A 20,509-nucleotide genomic window follows, 5' to 3' on the forward strand; every position below is an offset into this window, starting at 1 on the left:
CATATTGCTGCTCTATTTATTGAATCGAACGCCTTCTTGAAATCGATGAACAGGAGGTACAGTGGTGCTCTCCATTCCACAGCTTGTTCGGTTATGATGCGTAGGGTGTTGGCTTGGTCTACGCAGCTCCTGTGTGGTCTGAAGCCTGCCTGTTCATCTCTTAGTGTGGGCTCGAATTTTTCCGTCAGGCGTTCATTCAGAATTGTGGCTAGGACTTTGTAACTGGTGTTTAGTAGTGTGATCCCTCTCCAGTTGTTGCAATCACTAAGGTCTCCTTTCTTGGGTATTTTCACTATGACTCCGCATTTCCAGGAGTCGGGAATGTGTTCGCTCTCCCATGCACTCGAGAAGTGCGGATGCAATATTTCTTGGAGGATTTCGGCTGGAATGCCGTCCATCCCGGCAGCTTTGTTGTTCTTTAGCTTCTTTATTGCATTTCCGATTTCTCTCACGGAGGGTGGGGCGGATGATATTCTCCGGTTCCCATTTGCTGGCGCAACGTTTCTGTAGTCATCGCTCCTGCTAGGCATGTCGGAGTTGCTGATTTCCATGAAGTGTTGGCGCCACCTGTGGATTTGGTCGTCGTCGCTAGTGAGAAGTATCCGATGGCATCTTTGACTGGCTGGGTCTTCCTTCTATTGCCTCCTGAAGTTTGTTCAATTGTCTGGTATAGTGATCGCATGTTGTTTTCATTTGCTGCGCGTTCTGCGTTATCTGCCAGTCTATTCAGTAGGGCTCTCTTATCATTTCTGGCTGCTCTCTTGACAGCTTTGCATAGTGCGCAGTGTTCGTCGGGTCTATTGCTGTCACGATCAGCCAGTAATTTCAGTGAGTTCCTTTTGTTGATCGTGTCCCACGTTGCGCTAGAGATCCAGTTGTTTTTTCTTCGTTGTTGGGTGCCAATGATGCCTTCTGCGGTGGTCCTTAGTGTATCGCACATTTGTTCCCATGTCTGGCCTTGCTGCGGTAGTAGGTGGGTGCGTAATGTTGATGCAAGTCTGGCGCTGATGTCCGTTTCGCCAAGTAGGTGTATGTTGAGGGGGGACGGGCGGTGGTTCCTTGAGTCGTCAGCATTTCGCGGGCGATTGCGGTCCAGCTTGATTGAGAGCTCCCCAATGATCAGCTCGTGGTCGCTGTCTATCGATGCTCCCCTCTTGTTCCTTATAACCAGTAGAACCTTCCTCCATTTTCTGCTTATACAAATGTGGTCAATTTGGTTACGTGTATTTCCACTCGGAGATGTCCATGTGTATTTGTGGATATCTCTGTGTGGGAACATACTATCCCCAATGATTAACTGAAAACATTTGGCATACTTCTATTAGTCTATCTCCATTGTTATTACGCGTGCCTATACCGTGGCCCCCAGTGGCTGACCTCATTCTGGTAAAGTTGGGTCCTATTTTTGCATTGAAGTCGCCCATGAGAACAGTGATGTTGCCTCGAGGTTTGTCAGTGAGAGTGGAAGTAAGCGCGGCATAGAAGTCGTCTTTGATGTCGTCGTTTGCGTCTTCGGTTGGGGCGTAACACTGCACGATTGTTATTGGTCTGGCCCTACATCTAAACGTCGCTTTAATGAGTCTGTCTGAAATGGGTGTCCAGGAGTGTAGCGTTTCTTTCATTCTTCTGGCTACGAATATCCCTACTCCATATCTGCGTCCCTCATTATTACCGCTGTGCAAGATTAGGTTACCATTTGCTGATGTTGTTACTCCACTACCGCTCCATCTCATCTCACTGATCCCCGCTATTGTGACCTGAAGTCTGTCCATTTCTCCTTCAAATTGTGCTAATCTAGACGGCTCTCTTAGAGTTCTAACGTTCCATTGTCCTATTCTTGTCCTTTTAGATACGCCTATAGTCGTCATCGAAGGGGGTCCGTTTGTGTTTGGTAATCTTGTGTTGGATTTTGTAATCGGATTGATTTCAGTCGAGCTGGTGATTAGCCAGAAGCGACCTATCCTAGTGGTGGGGCTGCCACCTATCGCCTTCTAGGAGAGGCGTGGGGGGTTACACACTTTGAGCTGCCGATTTGGCGCAAGTTTGCATCACAGCGCCATCTGGCGGGGGGATGCGAAGAATAGACCCGTGGGGCCTGGGGAGCTTTTTCTACTGAAGTGCCATCTTGCGGCGGCGAGAATGAATATAGAAACGTGCTTTCTACTAGTGATCTTGATGTTGTTTGAGTGTGTATACTAAGTAGTAAACACGAAAGTTCTATTGTTGTGTCCATAGTGGACGGGGGGTGTGCGGATCCGGGGAGCCGAAATTTGTTACTAATGTTAAGTGAGCGGTAGAGCATAGGAATAATGGAGCTTCGGAAAAAGAGACCATTTCTTTGTCTCGGGGAGCCTGGGATTCGAACCCCGGCCTTCCGACTCGTAGTCCAGCTCTACCTGCTGGACTTAAAAACAATGTTTATGGTACAAAAAAGTTCAAAATAGTCATTTAGCCGGTAAAACGCAGCCCATACAGATTGGAAAAGACAGACATTGTTATTGAGGTAAGCCTTTGGAATTGGGCTTACTAAAGGAAGCAGCTAATCGCCAATTAAATCCCGTTTTTATTTTCTTGTGATATTCGACAAGCACTTCCTATTGTTCCACGAGAAACACGACAGATAAAATAAAGTACTGTTTGAAACCATCCTTTATTAAGCCTTCTTTAAAAAAATTGTCTTTTACCAAAAACATGGAATTTTTGCACAAACTTTACTGAGAATTGGAGACAGTGTTTTTCCTGCTGCCGAGAAAAAAAAATATAAATCCCCTGAAGAATAGGAATGGTTATAACTTCTGTCGAGGAGCTGTCATCAAAAGACTTGATAAAATTTCTAAAACCTCAACAAAAGTTTTTTAAGAGAATATTAAATTCTAGAGCTGTGTCAATAAAAAACATTCGATGGTGGTGAGATGGCATTTTTTTTCGAGAAAATCGAGTTTAAGTATTTGTATACGTCAAAATTCGGTCGTTTAAAACGCTCTCACTCCGTTAGTTTGGCTCTAATTGACTCAACATTTTTACACAATGTGCTCGACACATTGGCTTTTGGAAAAAACAATAAAAAAAAATGCAAAAAAAAGAATTTTTAAAACCAAACCAAAACTATTTTAAAAAACTTACAGATTTTGGTGCCAACGGTACGAAGAAAAGCTGTCTGAAATCATTGCGTCTCTGCTGACATCAAAATATCCGGGTTCATCTCCTAACAAACGAAAACGTCCTTCTAAGGGGAATCCCATTGCCAGTACAACTCCCTCTGCTGATCAAGTGTGTTTTTGTTTTGTTTTATTAATTCAAGCAAAACGTTATAAACGGATTGATGTTTATTTAATAGATTTTAAACCATCTAGAGCATTATAGAAGAAGTTGTAGACATGGAACCGGTACAGGGCTTTATGTTCATGATATGATGCAGCGCGCATTGCAAACAGCTTACTCTCATAGTAACGAAAGCACGAAGGTAGGTAAATATTTGATAAAAGTTTCTTTTAATTTGAGGCTTGAATTGTATATGCAGAAGCAGTTCAGCGATCTTTTTGCACTGGCCGCAGAAGACGATACTACAGCTGTTGGCCGACGCGGAGGAAGTGGCCGTGGGCGTAAGCAACCAGTCAGTAAAAAGGAAACCCTTATTCATAACTCATCAAACAAAAAAAACTCGGAAATTTCCAAAACTATATTCTCCTCAGATGAAAATTCTAGTGAGGTTGGTAAAATTTTCATTTTATTTTTTCTATTAAAAAATGTTCATTTTTTTAGGAAGATTGGTCAAAAATTAAGACACAAGCGGCTAAAAAAAGGAAAAAGGCTAATAATGATTCTGACTGACATTTTAAGTTTTATCAATGGTTACTTGTTGGTTCGCAGAAAAACGTTTGAAATTGAGTCATTGGGTTTTTTAATAAGAAATTTAATTAGTTTAATACAAGTTTTAACTTAAAAAACTAAAAATGTAGTAAGTTTATAAATAAAGCTAAACTAATTAGATGATCCTTACGTTACCAAGAATTTATTTTTATCTTTGGTCCGGCCAATCCTTGAGTATGGGCCTTCTGTTTGGAGTCCAAGATGAGGAGTGCACGCTGATCGAACAGAATTTGTCTAAAATTTTTTTCCTTTTTGCCTTACTAAAAAGGAATACGAATCAATTCCTACATTCTTGTTCCAATAGAAGAAAGCTCCTTATCAACTGGCCCTCCCTTTCTAACCGCAGAACGATGCTTTATGTTGTATTAATTGACAGTTCTTACTAAAGTAGTATTAATTTCTCGGTGCCAAGTAGATTAACTAGAAATGATGTTCCTTTTGTTTTAAATCATTGTAAATCTAATTTTAATTTTTATGAGCTTTTGAGAGTACTTTGTTCGGACTATAACACACTATTTAAATACTAATATTTTGAACACATAACTAGGCATTAAAAATGAAAAACTCATATTTTTTTGCCCTTTGCTTTTTATTTTTGTATCGCTTTGAAATTTTTTTTATACCCTTGCAGATCAAAGGGTGTTATAATTTCAGTCAGAAGTTTGCAACACAGTGAAGGTGACACCTCATTCCCTATAAAGTATATATATTCTTGATCAGCGTCACGATCTGAATCGAAATACGTCTGTTCTAACTGACGTTGTCCCGTCCGTATATGAAAAAATTTATTCTTTGAAGTACCCTATCACCAGAGGTATACAAATTTGCGTAATTTCTCACAGTTTGCGAAAATGAAATTGTATTTTCAGTTATATGCCATTTTATTATTTTAAAGCAAAAAAAAATTATTAAAAGACAAAATCATATTATTAGTATTTTTATTAAAAAATTCATGAAATCTGTACAATTTACTTAAATATTACTTATAAATAACAATAACACTGTGCGACAAAAAAAATGTTTAAGTTGATTTTTTCTTATTTTTCACTTCTACTAATCAAAATAAGAATATAAGTTTGTGGATTTGTTAATATCAATAGCCAATCAGCTTTTACGCACACTCAAATGTCCCAAAAACGCGCGTTTTTGCATATTTCACAGCGTTATAATCACATATTGGGAAAATATTTTTTCACCGTTAGAACGCTTATAACGCTTATTATAATGCAAGTTCAATATCTAATAATTAAAATGTATTACGTAAATATACCGTTAGGCTTTTATCACAATGCTTTAAAAATTTTTCTCCCAGCTCTATACTCTGGGCGACTACGTATAGAACTTGTTACGCGAGGATACCTCTGAAAAAGCCAAAAAAAAATCTGGAAAAAAATTCATTTTTAAAAAAATAAAAGTATTACTGAAACCGAAAACAATCAAAAAAGTAACTTAAACAAAGATTTTGTTAAATTTTGTCGCACAGTGTAATGTATTATATGAACTTGAAAATACAGTAGAATCCTGTTATAACGACTCCGCTTATAGTGTCCGCCGGGTATTGCGACGAAATCTCGATGTTTTGATTGGTCCCCAGACAGACTTATACACTTATATCCTTTTGCTTAGTGCGTCTTCCGGGTATAACGACGAAAACTCGTCGGTCCCTTGAAAGTCGCTATAAGCGGATTCTACTGTAGCTGCAAAAAATCTTAAAATTTAACGTTTGGGTATTTCTCTCTGTAACGTCAATGTAAAGCGGGGATCGGGGTTTAATAAAGCTTTCTCGCTCAGGCGAATTCGGCCGCCGATCTCCCGCTCAGTACTTTAGCTTAGCATGTAAGAGAATTTTATGAAATTAAAGTTAGTTGAAATTTGAACTCCCTGTCGTACGCATCGCCGTAACTCTCGTTTTCGTTTTCGACTTAATAAACCTCGCAAAATAGGAAATAACCACTGCAATCGCAAGTTTTCGTTTTTCGGCAATAAAAACGCTTGTTTTTCATAAATAAAGCTTTCTCGCTCAGGCGAATTCGGCCGCCGATCTCCCGCTCAGTACTTTAGGTTAGCATGTAAGAGAATTTTATGAAATTAAAGTTAGTTGAAATTTGAACTCCCTATCGTACGCACTGCGTAACTCTCGTTTCGATTTCGTTTTCGTATTTTCGACTTAAATAAAACCCCTCTGAAAGAATTAACCACTGCAATCGCAAAAGTTTTTGTTGTTCGGCAATAAAAACGCTTATTGTTTTTTCATGGTGACCCCGACGTGATTTGCAGTTGGTATTCTTTTTTCGCATTTTTTTTTTTTTTTGGTGTGTAACAACAATTTAAAACCAAAAACAATTCTCCGCGTCGGCTTAACATATATGAGCAAAAGTGCCAATAAATATTCATTTTTCGTCGTTGGACTTGTTGCTGCTTAAGAAGCCTTTTCGTCGCTGCCGCTCAAGAACATTTTTTATTGTTGCCAAGCCTTGCCCCTGAAGAAGATTTGTTGTTGCTGCCAAGAAGCCCTTTTGTTGCCGCTGGATTTGTTTGATTGCTGCCAAAAGCCTTTTCGTCGTCGCCGCTGGAACTGATTACGCAATTTGCACACCCTACGTCGAGGCAAATGGATCCGAAAAGGGAATTCGCTGATCAGACCGAATCGGCCAGCCAGGTATAGAGTGTAAAAAGTTGAAAGTTAATCTGTGGCGTCTTGTTAAAATTGTGTTCGGCCAATCTTTCAACTTTTTGCATTCGTGTAAAATCGGTAGATAGTGAGCATTCTAACCAAAAAATTTGATTTTCGCATGCACTAACAATTTTATTCGAATATTATACATTCGCATACATATTGATATACCCTTATATTTTATATTATGTTGAATTAAAGTGAATCGCTTTGGACCTTTAAATTTAAATTCGTTGTTGACCCAATAAGTGCAATTAATTCCACCAATTTCGTCGTAGTGAGCACCAATTTGGGGTTAAAAATTAAGGCCGAAAATAAAGTGATTTAAATAGTGCATCCAGTGAACTATTGTGCAAAGAAAATCGCGGAAAAAACTTGTGCGCGCATTTTTCATTCCCAAATTTGCCGCGTTTTTCCGCAATTTTCCCAAGCCTTAGCGCCATTTCCCGCGCTTCACCAGCATCCCGCTTATATATTCGTTGCCCTTATATATCGGTCAGTGCATCATTTTCCGCTAGTCGGCATTTACCAAAGAGTAAGCCGCCAGCTAAATACAGACATACACACACACGCACTCTCACCCACGCAGCGCTGCCAGTGTTTTTGATCTCGCTTTCGCGCTTTTCGTTTTTGTTCGCTGGACTATTGCAAGCAGAGCATCAAGTAGGAAACTGCGCTTCTTTCGCAGCTCTAACAGTGCAGCAGAGGTTCGATTTTGCCAAGAAAGTGCCCTTATGCATTAACTGCCTTCGCAAGGGTCACACGGTCAAAAAATGCAAATCGAACAGGTGCAGGGTGTGCAAATCTTCACACCACACTTTGCTGCACATATACTCGCCTAAGACAAATCTCGCGTTGCCGCCTCCTCCTCAGCCCACGCTCATGCAAGAGACTCCATCCACTTCACATGTTTTGCATGCGACTGCTTCGGATAGAGTCATTCTTGCCACAGCTATCGTGAGCGTATTATCGAAAAGTGGCGAATTTGTTGTGGCTCGAGCGTTGCTTGACTCTGATTCACAAATAAATTTTGTGACCGACGAGCTCTACAAATTAAAAGGGAGGATGTGTGTATGAGCTTGCGGGGCATTGGTCAAACTAATGCCCAAGCAACAAAGAAAATACATACAATAGTGAAGTCGCGAGTAGGGTGCAGCTAGTTGTCGTCCGATTTTTATATCTTAAAGAATATTTCTGGTTATCATCCGGATCAAGCGGTGAACACCAGCGGTTGGAGGGTGCCTGAAAATATTAAATTGGCAGATCCATTCTTCTTCAAGCCCCAAAAAATAGACATGCTTATCGGCGCAGATTCATTTTTGAAATTCTGTCAGTCGGCCAGATAAAGCAGGGGCCTGAACTTCCCATCTTACAAAAAACTGGTCTCGGCTGGACAGTGTCAGGGAGCGGTACCTCGGAAACCAAGATTAAGGCAGAAAATTCGGTACATCTCAGCTGCCAGGAAGAAGCGTTGGAGTCAATCGACACAACCCTGCAGAAATTTTGGTCTGTGGAGGACTTGCCGCCTAAGGCTAAAGTCCATACTCCTGAGCAGCAACTTTGTGAACAACACTTTGAGAAGAATAATCAAAGACTGTCGTCCGGGAGATTTTCGGTTCGTCTGCCGTTCAAATCTGACCCGAGTTGTCTTGGTTCTTCGTATGAAGTTGCGAAACGTAGATTTTTGTCGCTGGAAAGGAGACTGTCCAAAGATCCTTCATTTAAAAAAATGTATCTGGACTTCATGGAAGAATATGCGTCAATGGGCCATATGGGTTCTACTGATAATAGAATTCCAGATGGTTCACACTACTTCATTCCGCACCAATGCGTGCTGCGGCCTCAAAGCACCTCAACAAGTTAAGAGTGGTGTTCGATGCCTCAAGCCGCACATCGACGCAGGTTGCGTTGAATGATATCTTGATGGTAGGCCCCACTATTCAAGAGAAGCTGTATTCGACGCTACTTCGGTTCAGAATGCACAGGTTCGCCCTTGCAGCGGACATTAAAAAGATGTATCGCCAAGTGATGGTGGACGAAGCTGACCGAAATTATCAGCTCATAGTGTGGAGACGAGATCCTTCTGAGTCTCTGAAGATCTTTAGATTAAATACCGTGACATACGGAACATCGCCAGCGCCCTTCATGGCAATCCGGTGTTTAATGCGGCTTGGAGAGATGGTGCAAGCTAAGTATCCAAATGCCGCAAAGGTCATTCAGAATGATTTTTATGTTGACGATTTGTTGACAGGCGCCGGATGCGTTGAGAACCTGCAAAGCCTTCGTGATGAAGTTTCTCAGGTTTTGCAAGAGGCAGGTTTCGAATTGGCAAAGTGGTTTTCGAACTGCCCAGAGATCTCGGCATCTGACAGCGCTATCATGCCATTATTGGCTGACTCAGATGTGACTAAAACCCTTGGAGTGGTTTGGTTACCTGGTAAAGATTACTTCCAATTTCGGTTGGATGACTCTTTCCAGGATCTTCGTCCGACAAAACGAAACATACTCTCCGTGACTGCGAGACTTTTGGATCCACTGGGCCTGTTGTGTCCTTTGGTCACGAAGGCAAAGATGCTTCTACAGGAGCTGTGGCTTCGAAAATTAGATTGGGACGAGTCACTACCGATGCAGCTACAAACGTCGTGGGAAGCCTTCAAAGCAACTCTGCTGCAACTGCCCAAAGTCAAGGTATCGCGATTCGTTCATACAGATCCGCAAGTCCCGATTGAAATACACGGTTTCGCTGACGCTTCCATGCGAGCATATGGAGCGTGCATCTACGTTCGCACTCAAACTGCTGAAGGTTTAAAAGTGTCATTACTGACTGCCAAATCCAAAGTAGCTCCCCTCAAGAAGAAAACTTTGCCTCGCGTTGAGCTGTGTGCAGCTTACCTTCTAGCAGATCTTCTTAATCGTGTAAGGCCATTACTAAATTGCCCTATGGAAAAAGTGGTCCTATGGACCGACTCCGAGATCACTCTGCATTGGATCAAAACTCATCCTTCGTCGTTGTCCGTTTTCGTCTCAAACCGAGTAGCTGAGATCCAAGAGTGGTCGGAGAATGCAATTTGGCGACACGTTCCCACGAAAGTTAACCCAGCGGATATAGTGTCTCGAGGATGTGACGTTGAAGATCTTTTAACGTCCATTTGGTTCGCTGGGCCGTCATTTTTACTCGACACAGAAAGTAGTTGGCCAGTAAATCAGCATTTCGAACTCCCTTCAGAAGTTGAGTCGAGTGAGTTACGCAAGTCGGCGTTAACTCTTGTTGTCACACCAGAGCCCAACTACTTGCTTCAGAAAATCGAGTCCTTTTCGTCGCACCTGAAGCTGCTGAGAGTTTTCGTGTGGGTTCTCCGATTTATTCGGAGGTGTAAGAAAGTTTTACAGCCTTTCGAAAAAAGCATTATGCCAAGAGAATTGAATTTTGCGTTCGAGAAAATTGTAGGAGTCATCCAATTTTTTTTTTTTTTTTAGACTTTGCTTGTTTATTTTGAATCTTCTCTTACGAGACTAACAAAATGTGTTAAAATCTTAAAGTACTACATTATTCTAACAATTTGTTAAACTGTATTTATGTTAGACTGTCCTAATAATTATCGCTGGATGGGAAGGTCGTTACGACGAAGGCGGGAGCGGCTACATACCAACGTCAATGCTCTAGCGAGGTGGTTTGGATGAGTTGACAGCTTTGTGTAGTAATTTTGCATGTGCTGCGCTATTACATCTCGGACGGGGAGTACATTCAAGTCTCTCTGAATATTTACACTCCGAACGTACCACGGTGCCCCAGTGATAATTCTTAGGATCTTTGCTTGGGCTCTCTGCACGATTTCTACGTTGCTGTTGCTGGCGCTGCCCCACAACTGGGAGCCATAAGTCCAGATTGGTTTCAAAACTGTATTGTAGATAAGGACCTTGTAGTCCAGACTGAGTGGGGAGCGGGAGTTGATCAGCCAATGCAAACTATTTGCCTTCAGCCTTAGATGAGTTCGTTTAGCTTCAATATGCGTGCGCCAGGTAAGCCGTCTGTCGAGATGTACGCCAAGATATGTTACATCATCTGACTGGGGGAGCACGATGTTGTTTAGTGTAAGGTTTGGGCAGTTTCGTCTATTTAAGGTAAATGTTACTTGTTTGCATTTTTGCTCATTTACTTTTATTCGCCAGTCTGAGAGCCATTTCTCCACTACTTCTAGATGTGCCGCAAGTTGCGCTGAGGCTTGTTGTGGACATCTAGATCGGCTGAGGATCGCGGTGTCGTCGGCAAACGTGGACATAGTCAGTTGACTGCTCGTAGGAATATCAGAAGTGTAGAGTAGGTATAAAGTTGGCCCGAGAACGCTCCCTTGAGGAACTCCTGCTTCGATGTTACGTTCAGCTGATATGGAAGTATTGCATCTCACCACAAATATTCTGTTGTAAAGATATGACTTCAAGAGTTTGTGCGTGTTATTAGGGAGCATTATTTTGATTTTATGCATTAGGCCGTCAAGCCATACTCTGTCGAATGCTTGGGAGACGTCCAAAAATACCGCAGTGCAGTATTCCCTATTTTCAAATGCACTTCGAATTTCTGAAGTTATGCGGTTCACCTGTTCGATAGTTCCATGTTTTTCGCGAAAGCCGAATTGATGTGCTGGGATAATATTATGTCTTCTGAAGTATGGTATGATACGGGTCAGAAGGCATTTTTCAAAGAGTTTTGATAGACAGGAAAGTAAACTAATCGGTCTGTATGAGGAGGCGAGGGTGTGGTCTTTTCCTGGTTTTGGTATCATTATGATGATTGACTTTTTCCACCTCTTTGGGAAGCAGCCCAGTCTTGTCATCGCGTTGAACAGCTGGCATATGGTACCAACGGCGCATAGTGGGAGTTCTATAAGCATTTTTGGAGTTATTAGATCGCAGCCTGGAGATTTTCTCGGTTGTAGCTGCTCTTTTATAATTTTTATGACTTCGCATGGTCGAAATACAATTGGTTCGGCAATAGGAAGGTCGTCTTCAGTTTGCGATCTTATATTACGCACGTTTGTTACTGGATTTGGCTGGAACACATTTTCAAGGTGGGCAGCGAATGTGTCGGCTCTGTCTTTGTCGCTTCTGGCCCAGCAGCCTGCAGGAGTCCTTATTGGCGTAACCGTTACTGTTGGAGGGCTCAGTGTTGAGTGGGCTTTCCATAGTGGGAATTTTGAGCTGAATGGAGATAGTTGTTCTATATAGCGATGTTGGGACCTGTCTTCTTCTTGTCGTAGTGCCTTGGTGAGTCTGCGTGAAGCTTCTTTTAACTGTTGCTTTGCAGATGGCGATCGAAGAGATTGCCATACACGTCGGGAACGACGCTTTGCTAGGACTAGCTGCTCTATTTCTGCGTTTGTATGCTTTATGTTATGTGTTGTGTTTTGCCTTGGTGGTGTTGCGATTCGTGCCGCTGAGGCCAAAACTGACTCTAGCATGCATACGGTTCTGTTGATGTCGTCCTCGCCGGTTAGCTGTGGTGTAAGTTCGATGTGCGAACTTACGTATTTTTGAATTTGAGCCAGTCTGTGCTTCTAGAAGTTAGCATGACGGGGCTGTCATTACTAACTGGCTGTTGGTTTAGGATAAAAAGTACAGGCGAGTGATCTGATGATAGATCCGAGAGAGAACTGGCGCTAATTAGATTTCGTGGGATGTTTTTTGTAACTGCGAAGTCTATCAAGTCTGGCAGTTTTCTGGGGTCGCTAGGCCAGTGTGTAGGTGATCCAGGGGAAACGCAGTCAAGTTTGTTGCTAGGATTTATAATTGCATAATACAGTTGTCTACCTTTCGGCGTCACGAGGCGAGATCCCCAGTGCGTATGCTTGGCGTTGTAGTCTCCTGCTGCTATGAAGTATTTGCCTAGTGAGTTGAAGTAGTCAGTAAACTGGGCTTCGGATATCATGAATCGAGGAGGACAGTATACCGCTGCTAGAGCTAGATTGTGACAACCCAACTGTATATTGATAGATGTGGCTTGCAGGTAGTTAGTAGCAAACGTGTTGTGAAAGTGGTGCTTGATGCGGTTTTTAATCAGGACTGCAGTGCCTCCGTGGGCCTTTCCATCAGGATGATTGGTGTTGTAAAACATATACCCACGGATTTGGAAATTATATTTGTTGGTAAGGTGGGTTTCTGCAAGTAACATTACGTCGATTTCATTGTCGTTCATAAATTGTGCTAGCTCAAGTTTGTGCCGTGAAACACCGTTGGCATTCCACAGTGCAATGCGCAGGGGAGCCATTGATTATTTTGATAAAGTGTTTTGGAGCATCTGAATCAAAATATTCTGATTTGTCAACATACTTTGCATGGTCGTCCGCATAAATGAAATGAATTCATCCATACTTTGTTGCAAACTGAGCATCATCGTTTCCATTCTATTTTCTGTGTGCTCTGCTAGTTGGTGAGAGACTGTAGGTGGTGGTTGGACATTGTAAGCGGGGCTCGCATGACCCGATTTTAAAACGCTTGCAAAACTTACGTTTTTATTTGTAGTGGAACTGCCGAGTGATGATCGGGCTGCTGACGAAAAGAAGACTTCAGGTGTGAGTTTAGAGGGTATCAATGGTGTGTGGTGAGATCGTGCTGTTGAGACTCTTTGGTTTATCCGACTTTTTAACTCCTTGTATACTGGACAGCCTCTGTAGTTTGCTGTGTGGTCTCCTCCGCAGTTACTACACTTTTTGCTATTTGGCTCATTTTTTAATTCACACTTAGCTGAGGTATGCAGCCCTCCGCAGGCGACGCATACAGAGCGGAGTGTGCAGTAAGATTTGGTGTGTCCGTATTCCTGGCAATTTGCGCACTGGACTGGGCCATTGCGTTTATGCGGCTCTTCAACCGTGATTCTGCGATGCATTAGAAACTGGAGATTGTAGATGGGATGGACTTCATTTTTCTTAAGCGCCTTAGAGTCAGGTGCAAGTTCCACTTTAAAGAGAGGTTGCGGTTGTTTATTTCGGTTACGTATGTTTATAACTGTTTTTACGTTAAAACCTTTGTCTTTTAGTGCCTGCTCGACTTCAGCAGTGCTTACGTCTGGTTCTATTCCTTTTATAACAACTTGTTGACCTTTACTACTTTTTAGCTGGTAGGTGTCGTAGTTCTTTTTCTTGGCATCTAGGAGCTCCGTCAGTTTTTTAAAGCTTTCTTCGCTTTTGACTTGGACCTTTGTTTCATGTATTTCTCCTTTAGTCAAGGGGAGTCATCCAATCTCACGAATTCAGTGACGACATAGGCAAAATTCGGAAAAAGAAACCGGTATCAACGCAAATTCAAAAGCTAAATTCCTTTGTGCAGGAAAATAAATCAGATTGGTGCTCTTCGACATTATTGCGAGTTGGTGGTCGGTTATTGAATGCTCCGATCCCGTACGAAGCCAAATTTCCGTTGTTGCTAACAAAAAGCTCACAGTTTGTTAAAACCTACGTGTCGTATCTGCACGTTACAAATTGTCACGCTGGTCCTCGAGCTCTTGTGAGTCTCCTGCGAGAGAAAGTCTGGTTTGTCAATGCTCAAGACATATGTCGCCGAACAGTTCGTTCGTGCATGCGCTGCTTTCGATGCAAGCCGCAGCTCTTGACGCAAATTATGGGGAACTTGCCATCAGACAGACTCCGAGCTCTCCGCCCTTTTAATATCTGTGGCGTCGATTTTTGTGGGCCATTTAGCACAACGTATCGCATCCGTGGTAAACCACCGTACAAGTGATATGTGGCCTTGTTTGTGTGTTTTGCGTCCAAAGCGGTCCACTTAGAGTTAGTGTCTGACCTTACCACTGTTTTATGTATGACATGTTGCTTTATTGGTAGATCACTTAAGACTAATTATAATGTGTGTATCTATATCTAGGTATGGTGTTGCCAACTTATTTGCATGGTTTGTGTTGCCATATTGTTACATGCTTTCTTTTTTTCATTTTTTTTTTTTTTTAAGTATAAAGTAAACATTTTTTAAATTCTTAATTTCAACATTTCAGTTCAAATAATTAATTTTACAAATTAAATGTTGTTCTCTTTCCTTCATTTTTTTTATTTTTTATTTTTTTTTTTTTTTATTTCACAACTAAAAAATCATTTTTCATATCCGTACCTGTTTGGGGGAACAACAGTTCTTCCACTTTTTGTTTTCTTAGGTGTACTACTTTTAACATGAGTTTCCTCTAGGACTAATGATTCATTAGGATTCTCAATTGCTTCAGAATATATACTTTCTTCACTTGTTTGACTAATATTCTCACTTTCTTCTAAAGTATCATTTTTTTCATTATCCTCAATATCATTTTCTGAGCTTCTATTATTAAATTCAACAAAGGTATCTTGATCAGTATAATTAGATGTATTAGTTTCTCTGAGCGTTTCCGTAATCTCTGTTTCTTTAAGTACGTTTAGATTATTAAAAAATTCCTTGGAAATATTATCAAATATACAACTAGAAGGAGCGACTTCATTAACATTTTCTTTTTTATTTAAATTATTTTTGTTTGTATTTTCAAACATTTTTACAATATATTTTCTGTTTCTTCTAAAATGCTTTCCAGAGGGCTCTCTAATAATATAAGATCTATCATTATGGCGTTTAGTTACGATTCCATAGCACCATTCTTTTGAGTTTTTCTTAAATTTGACTTCATCATTTATTTGTAATATTGGTAATGTTTTTGCATTTTTATCAAAATAAATTTTCTGTTTTTCTTGTTTAACAACTAACTTCTCTTGTATTTGCGATTCCGGTATATTATTTCTATGCAGTATCGAGTTACAAATAGGTAATCGTGTTTTGATTTGACGTCCCAAAAATAATTCCGCCGGGGCTACACCCAAACCTGCAACAGGAATTGTATTATACTCTAATATTCTATATTTAAAATTTTCAACGTCATTGGATTCATAGCACCGCTTAAGAATGTTTTTTATAATAGCAACTCCCTTTTCTGCTAAACCATTACTCTGAGGATATCGGGGGCTTGAAAACTGTATTTCTATATTCGATTTCTTTGCGTACTCCATAAATTTATACGAGTTAAACGGATTATTATCACATCGTATAGTTGTTGGAATACCAAAATGATTAAAAATATTATCAAGAGCTCGACATACTGTTGGGATGGATTTATTTTGAATATTTTCGGTTAATATGAAATTTGAATACGAATCTATAAGGCCCAAATAGAATTTCCCTGCATATTCATATATATCCATGCCCACGCATTCAAAGGGGTATTGGGGTGGCTCTGATTGCCTTAATGGTTCTTTTTGATTGTTCCTGGTAAACTTTTCGCAAACTGTACATCCTTTAACCAATTCTGTTAGGTCTGTTGTCATCCCTGGCCAAAAAAACTGTTGCCTGCCACGCGCAATTGTTTTTTCAATTCCTACATGAGGTCCATGCAAAAGTTTGGCTATGATTGGCTGCAAGGACGATGGTACTACCAGTTTGTGATTTTTGAACAATAATCCATTTTCATAATGCATTTCATCTTTAAATTTATGAAATATCTGGCTTCTTTCGTCTAACTTATGATACACAGGCCAACCATTTTCGACATACTGAACAATTCGGCTAAGGAACTGATCTTCTTTAAGCTTTTTTTGATATATTTCCCAGTTCTCTTTACATTGACAAGCATTCCGAGTTATACTGTGAATCATAATTGACAAATCCTCAGCTGTTAAACTAACTTCAGCTGACTCCAATGGTGCTCTTGAAAGACAATCTGCCACCAGTTGTTCCTTCCCAGGCTTATAAACAATATTGATGCCCGTATAACGCAAAAGAAAAACAAACATCCTCTGCAATCGTGGGGTTACGTCATCAATATCTTTCTTTGCTAATTCTTCTAATGGCTTATGATCAGAGTGAACAGTGAATTGTCTTCCATAGAGGAAAAAATGAAATTTTTCACAAGCAAACACTATTGCTAAAAGTTCCTTTTCTATGGGAGCCCACTTTTGCTCACTAGCTGACAATGTGCGAGAAGCAAATGCCACTGGTAAGTTGTCCTGAAGTAATACACACCCCAAGCCATCTTTGGATGCATCAGTCTGAACTACTACCGCTTTTTTCTCATCAAACATTACTAAAACTGGGGAGGTTGTTATGGTTTTGAGAAGACTCTGAAATTCTTGCTCATGTTTTTCAGTCCATATAAAAGGTATTTCATTTTTTGTTAATTCTCTCAAATAAGCAGTTCGCTTTGACAGATTTGGAATAAACTTTCCCAAATATTTAAACATCCCCAGTAGCCTTAGCACATCAGACTTCTCCTTTGGTCTTGAAATACGTAAAATAGCATCCAAATAAGACTGATTTGGCTTAACAGAGTTTTTTGAAATCAGATGACCCATGAATATTACACTATCCTTACGATATTGGATCTTCTCAGCGTTAAAAGTAATCTGACTTTTTCTTGCTCTCTCTAAGACAGTTTTTAATGCTTTGTCATGGTCATGAAGTGTTTTCCCATATATAACCAAGTCATCGAAATAAACATCTACTCCTTCTATATCCCCGAATACACGTACCATCTGTCTTTGAAACATTTCTGGAGCTGAACTAATACCAAAAGGTACCCTATTCCACCTAAATCTACCGAATGGGGTCATAAATGTTGTCAATTTTGAGCTTTCCTCGTCAAGCTCCATTTGCCAAAATCCGTTTCTTAAATCCAGTACCGTAAAAACGTTCATTCCTGATAGTCTGCACAGCAAGTCTTCCGACTTGGGTATCAAGAAGTGTTCTCTCTTTATGCATTCATTCAGTGCTCTTGGGTCTAGACAAATTCTAAGAGCTCCATTTGGCTTTTCTACTAACTGTATGTTGTTTACCCAATCCGTAGGTGTTTCCACTCTCGTTATTACCCTTTGGTCCAACATTCTGTTAAGTTCTTCCTTTAATCTATTATGCACACTAAGAGGAATTCTTTTTTTATAATGAAGTTTGGGTTCTGAGCCTTCTTTAAGTACTATGTGAAATTTTTCTGGAAACTTTCCAACTCCCTGAAACAGGTCTTTAAACATATCAAGAAATTCTTTTCCTTCCATTGGCAAGTTAATTTGGTTGCTCAAATTCTGAATACGTTTTATGAGTCCAAATGACACACACGATTCTAGCCCAAGAATCGGCTCAAAAGAGTCATCTACCACAAAAAATGTTGCTTTATTACTTTGGTTTGTTGATTTGTCTATACATTCCAAAACAACTGTGCCATGAATCCTGACTTGATTTGAACTATAGTCTACAACTTTAAAATTAGAGTTATGTTTTACAGGGACTTTGAGCTTTTTAACGACAGTCACTGGTATACAATTAACTTCAGCTCCAGTGTCTAACTTAAATGTTATTATACTGTTTCTTATTTGATAAGACTTTGTCCACCGACTATTAATAGTGTTAATATTTGCAGTTAATGCTTTACAAAAAACTACTTTATTTTTGTTTACATTTTCGTTTTTGTAACTCACATTTTCCACCTCTGCATGTTTAACTTCCTGAACTTTTACTTCCGAACGACTTCCAATTAGATTCTTCTTGGACTTACAGAACTTCTTAAAATGCCCGATGCGTCCGCAGTTATAGCATTTAATGTTTTTCGCTGGGCAGCTTGCATTATGATTAATGCTATAAGATTGTCCACAATTAAAGCAACTTCTCTTTGTTAGATTTGCCAGTTCAGTTTTGGTTGCTGCGACTTCGACTACTTGTTGTTTATTGTCCAATAAGCATTTGTTATTTGCAGTAGACTCAAATGCTTTGCACATTTCAATTACCCTAGTTAAAGACTCATCAGCACCATCCAGAAGCTTCAACTGCAAATTTTTATCGTTGACTCCAACGACGATTTTGTCTCGTAGAATTCTTTGACCATATGATGTGTGACAATTAGAGCACGTATAGTCACAGTACTGTATCTGTGTACGTAGAGCTGTCTCAAATTCCGTGAATGGCTGATTTTCCTTCTGTACCAAGTTGTTCAGCTTGAACGATTCCATTGCCAAATTTCTCTTTGGAAGACAGTGCCTGTCATAAGCGGACAGAACTGTAATAAGTGACAAGGTTCCTTCAGTTGTGGAACTTTCTGTGACAGAGTTCCCACGCATAACAGCAACACCCGCAGTAACTGCAGCAGCAGCAATATTCGAAGTGGAGGCACCCGTGGCAGCAGCATCCGTGTCAGCAGCATCCGTGTCAGCAGCAGGGGATGGGGTTGCAGCCACAGCTATATTTACAGCGGCACTTTCAAAACAATTGTATGTCGGGAACAGAGTGTTAAAAATTTCTAGTCCTTGTTCACCAATCAGCCATAAAAACGTTGCGATTTTCTCCGGCTCACTCTCTTTGTGTTTCTTTGAGGCAAGCAAATACAGTTGAAATTGTTGTTTCCACTTTGGCCATTCCTTGGCAAGATTACTCGCATCCAATACGTGTGGTATTTTTGACTCCATCTTGATCTTTTTTCGAGATTACTGATTGCTATTGACTAATATTGTGAAATACTGTGTGCAATATCGATAGTTGCTAATATCGATACTCAATCATGGCACACTTTGTCTTTATCACCGCTAGTCCACTTTTTCCTTTCAGCAATCAATCCAATTATGCATTTGTTTGTATAAGTCTATGGTTCGCTTATGAGATTTCCAGCATCCAAGCATCAACAATCCGTTGGCAAACATGTACAAGAGAATTTTTTATGATTTCAAGAAGGGTTCACAACTTCTGACACCATGTTTTATGTATGACATGTTGCTTTATTGGTAGATCACTTAAGACTAATTATAATGTGTGTATCTATATCTAGGTATGGTGTTGCCAACTTATTTGCATGGTTTGTGTTGCCATATTGTTACAACCACTGATGCATTTTTATTGGCGTTTTAAAGGTTCGTGAGTCGTCGCGGGATTCCGGAAAAAGTGTGGTGCGACAACGCGACCAACATCGTCGGCGCGGATCGGCATCTGAGAGAGTTCCGGGCCCGTCTGGAGGAGCAGGGGGGCGGTATCGAAGCATTCGCGTCAAAAAAAGAATGCGAGTTTGCGTACATACCGCCCAGAGCACCTCACTTCGGCGGTCTGTGGGAAGCAGGTGTGAAGTCTGCAAAGCACCTGTTCCTTCGGACGGTCGGTCACGACCTCTTGACCGCGGAGGTGCTCGGAACTCTCCTCGCCAGCGTGGAGGCAGTTCTAAATTCGAGGCCCATCGGAGCGTTAAGCAGCGACCCCAGCGACGGCGAAGCCCTCACCCCCGGACATCTCCTGATCGGCGGCCCGCTAGTCGCACCACCACCGTCGGCACTCCCGGACCAGATCAGCCCGACCTGCTTGCGAAGATGGCGCAGTGTCTCGTCGCTCAGGCACAGGTTCTGGCAGCGATGGTCCCGGGAGTACGTCTCCAGCCTGCAGACGAGGCAAAAGTGAAACCAGGAGGTCCAAAACGTCGTCGTGGGAGCTCTCGTCGTCGTCGGCGAGGACAACCCGCCGCCCCAGCAGTGGAGGATCGGGCGCGTAGTGGAGTGGCACGTCGGCGCTGACGGAAAGGTCCGAGTGGCGGACGTCAAGACGGCAGACGGGGTTTTCAGGCGAGCCATCCATCGGCTGGCTCTTCTTTCGATGTTGTCCTGAAGGACGTCGTCCCTTCAGAGGGGGCGGTGTTTGGAGATTTCTCTCTGTAACGTCAATGTAAAGCGGGGATCGGGGCTTAATAAAGGTTTCTCACTCAGGCGAATTCGGCCGCCGATCTCCCGCTCAGTACTTTAGGTTAGCATGTAAGAGAATTTTATGAAATTAAAGTTAGTTGAAATTTGAACTCCCTATCGTACGCACTAAATAAAACGTCTCTGAAAGAATTAACCACTGCAATCGCAAAAGTTTTCGTTATTCGGCAATAAAAACGCTTATTGTTTTTTCACATAAATCTGCAAATAGATTTGAACTTTTGGGCTGACA

The 20,509-nt window shown here is 41.1% G+C and overlaps 2 protein-coding genes across 2 annotated transcripts; both read left to right on the forward strand.

Moving 5' to 3' along the window:
- Positions 1 to 3,118: 3,118 nt before the first annotated feature.
- LOC122320684 (integrator complex subunit 3 homolog) lies at positions 3,119 to 3,957 on the forward strand. Its single transcript, XM_043208851.1, has 4 exons — positions 3,119 to 3,270; positions 3,338 to 3,463; positions 3,521 to 3,709; positions 3,763 to 3,957. The coding sequence occupies exons 2-4, from the start codon at positions 3,410 to 3,412 to the stop codon at positions 3,829 to 3,831; spliced, it is 312 nt and encodes a 103-aa protein (XP_043064786.1). The 5' UTR covers positions 3,119 to 3,270; positions 3,338 to 3,409; the 3' UTR covers positions 3,832 to 3,957.
- An 11,985-nt stretch (positions 3,958 to 15,942) lies between these two features.
- On the forward strand, positions 15,943 to 19,981 carry LOC122320681. Its single transcript, XM_043208839.1, has 2 exons — positions 15,943 to 15,989; positions 19,447 to 19,981. Exons 1-2 carry the CDS (start codon positions 15,943 to 15,945, stop codon positions 19,979 to 19,981), a joined length of 582 nt encoding a protein of 193 aa, XP_043064774.1.
- Positions 19,982 to 20,509: the final 528 nt, after the last annotated feature.

The sequence above is a fragment of the Drosophila ficusphila genome, unplaced genomic scaffold (assembly GCF_018152265.1).
Source record: "Drosophila ficusphila isolate 14025-0441.05 unplaced genomic scaffold, ASM1815226v1 contig_751, whole genome shotgun sequence".
In the NCBI taxonomy this organism is placed as follows: Eukaryota; Metazoa; Arthropoda; class Insecta; order Diptera; family Drosophilidae; genus Drosophila; species Drosophila ficusphila.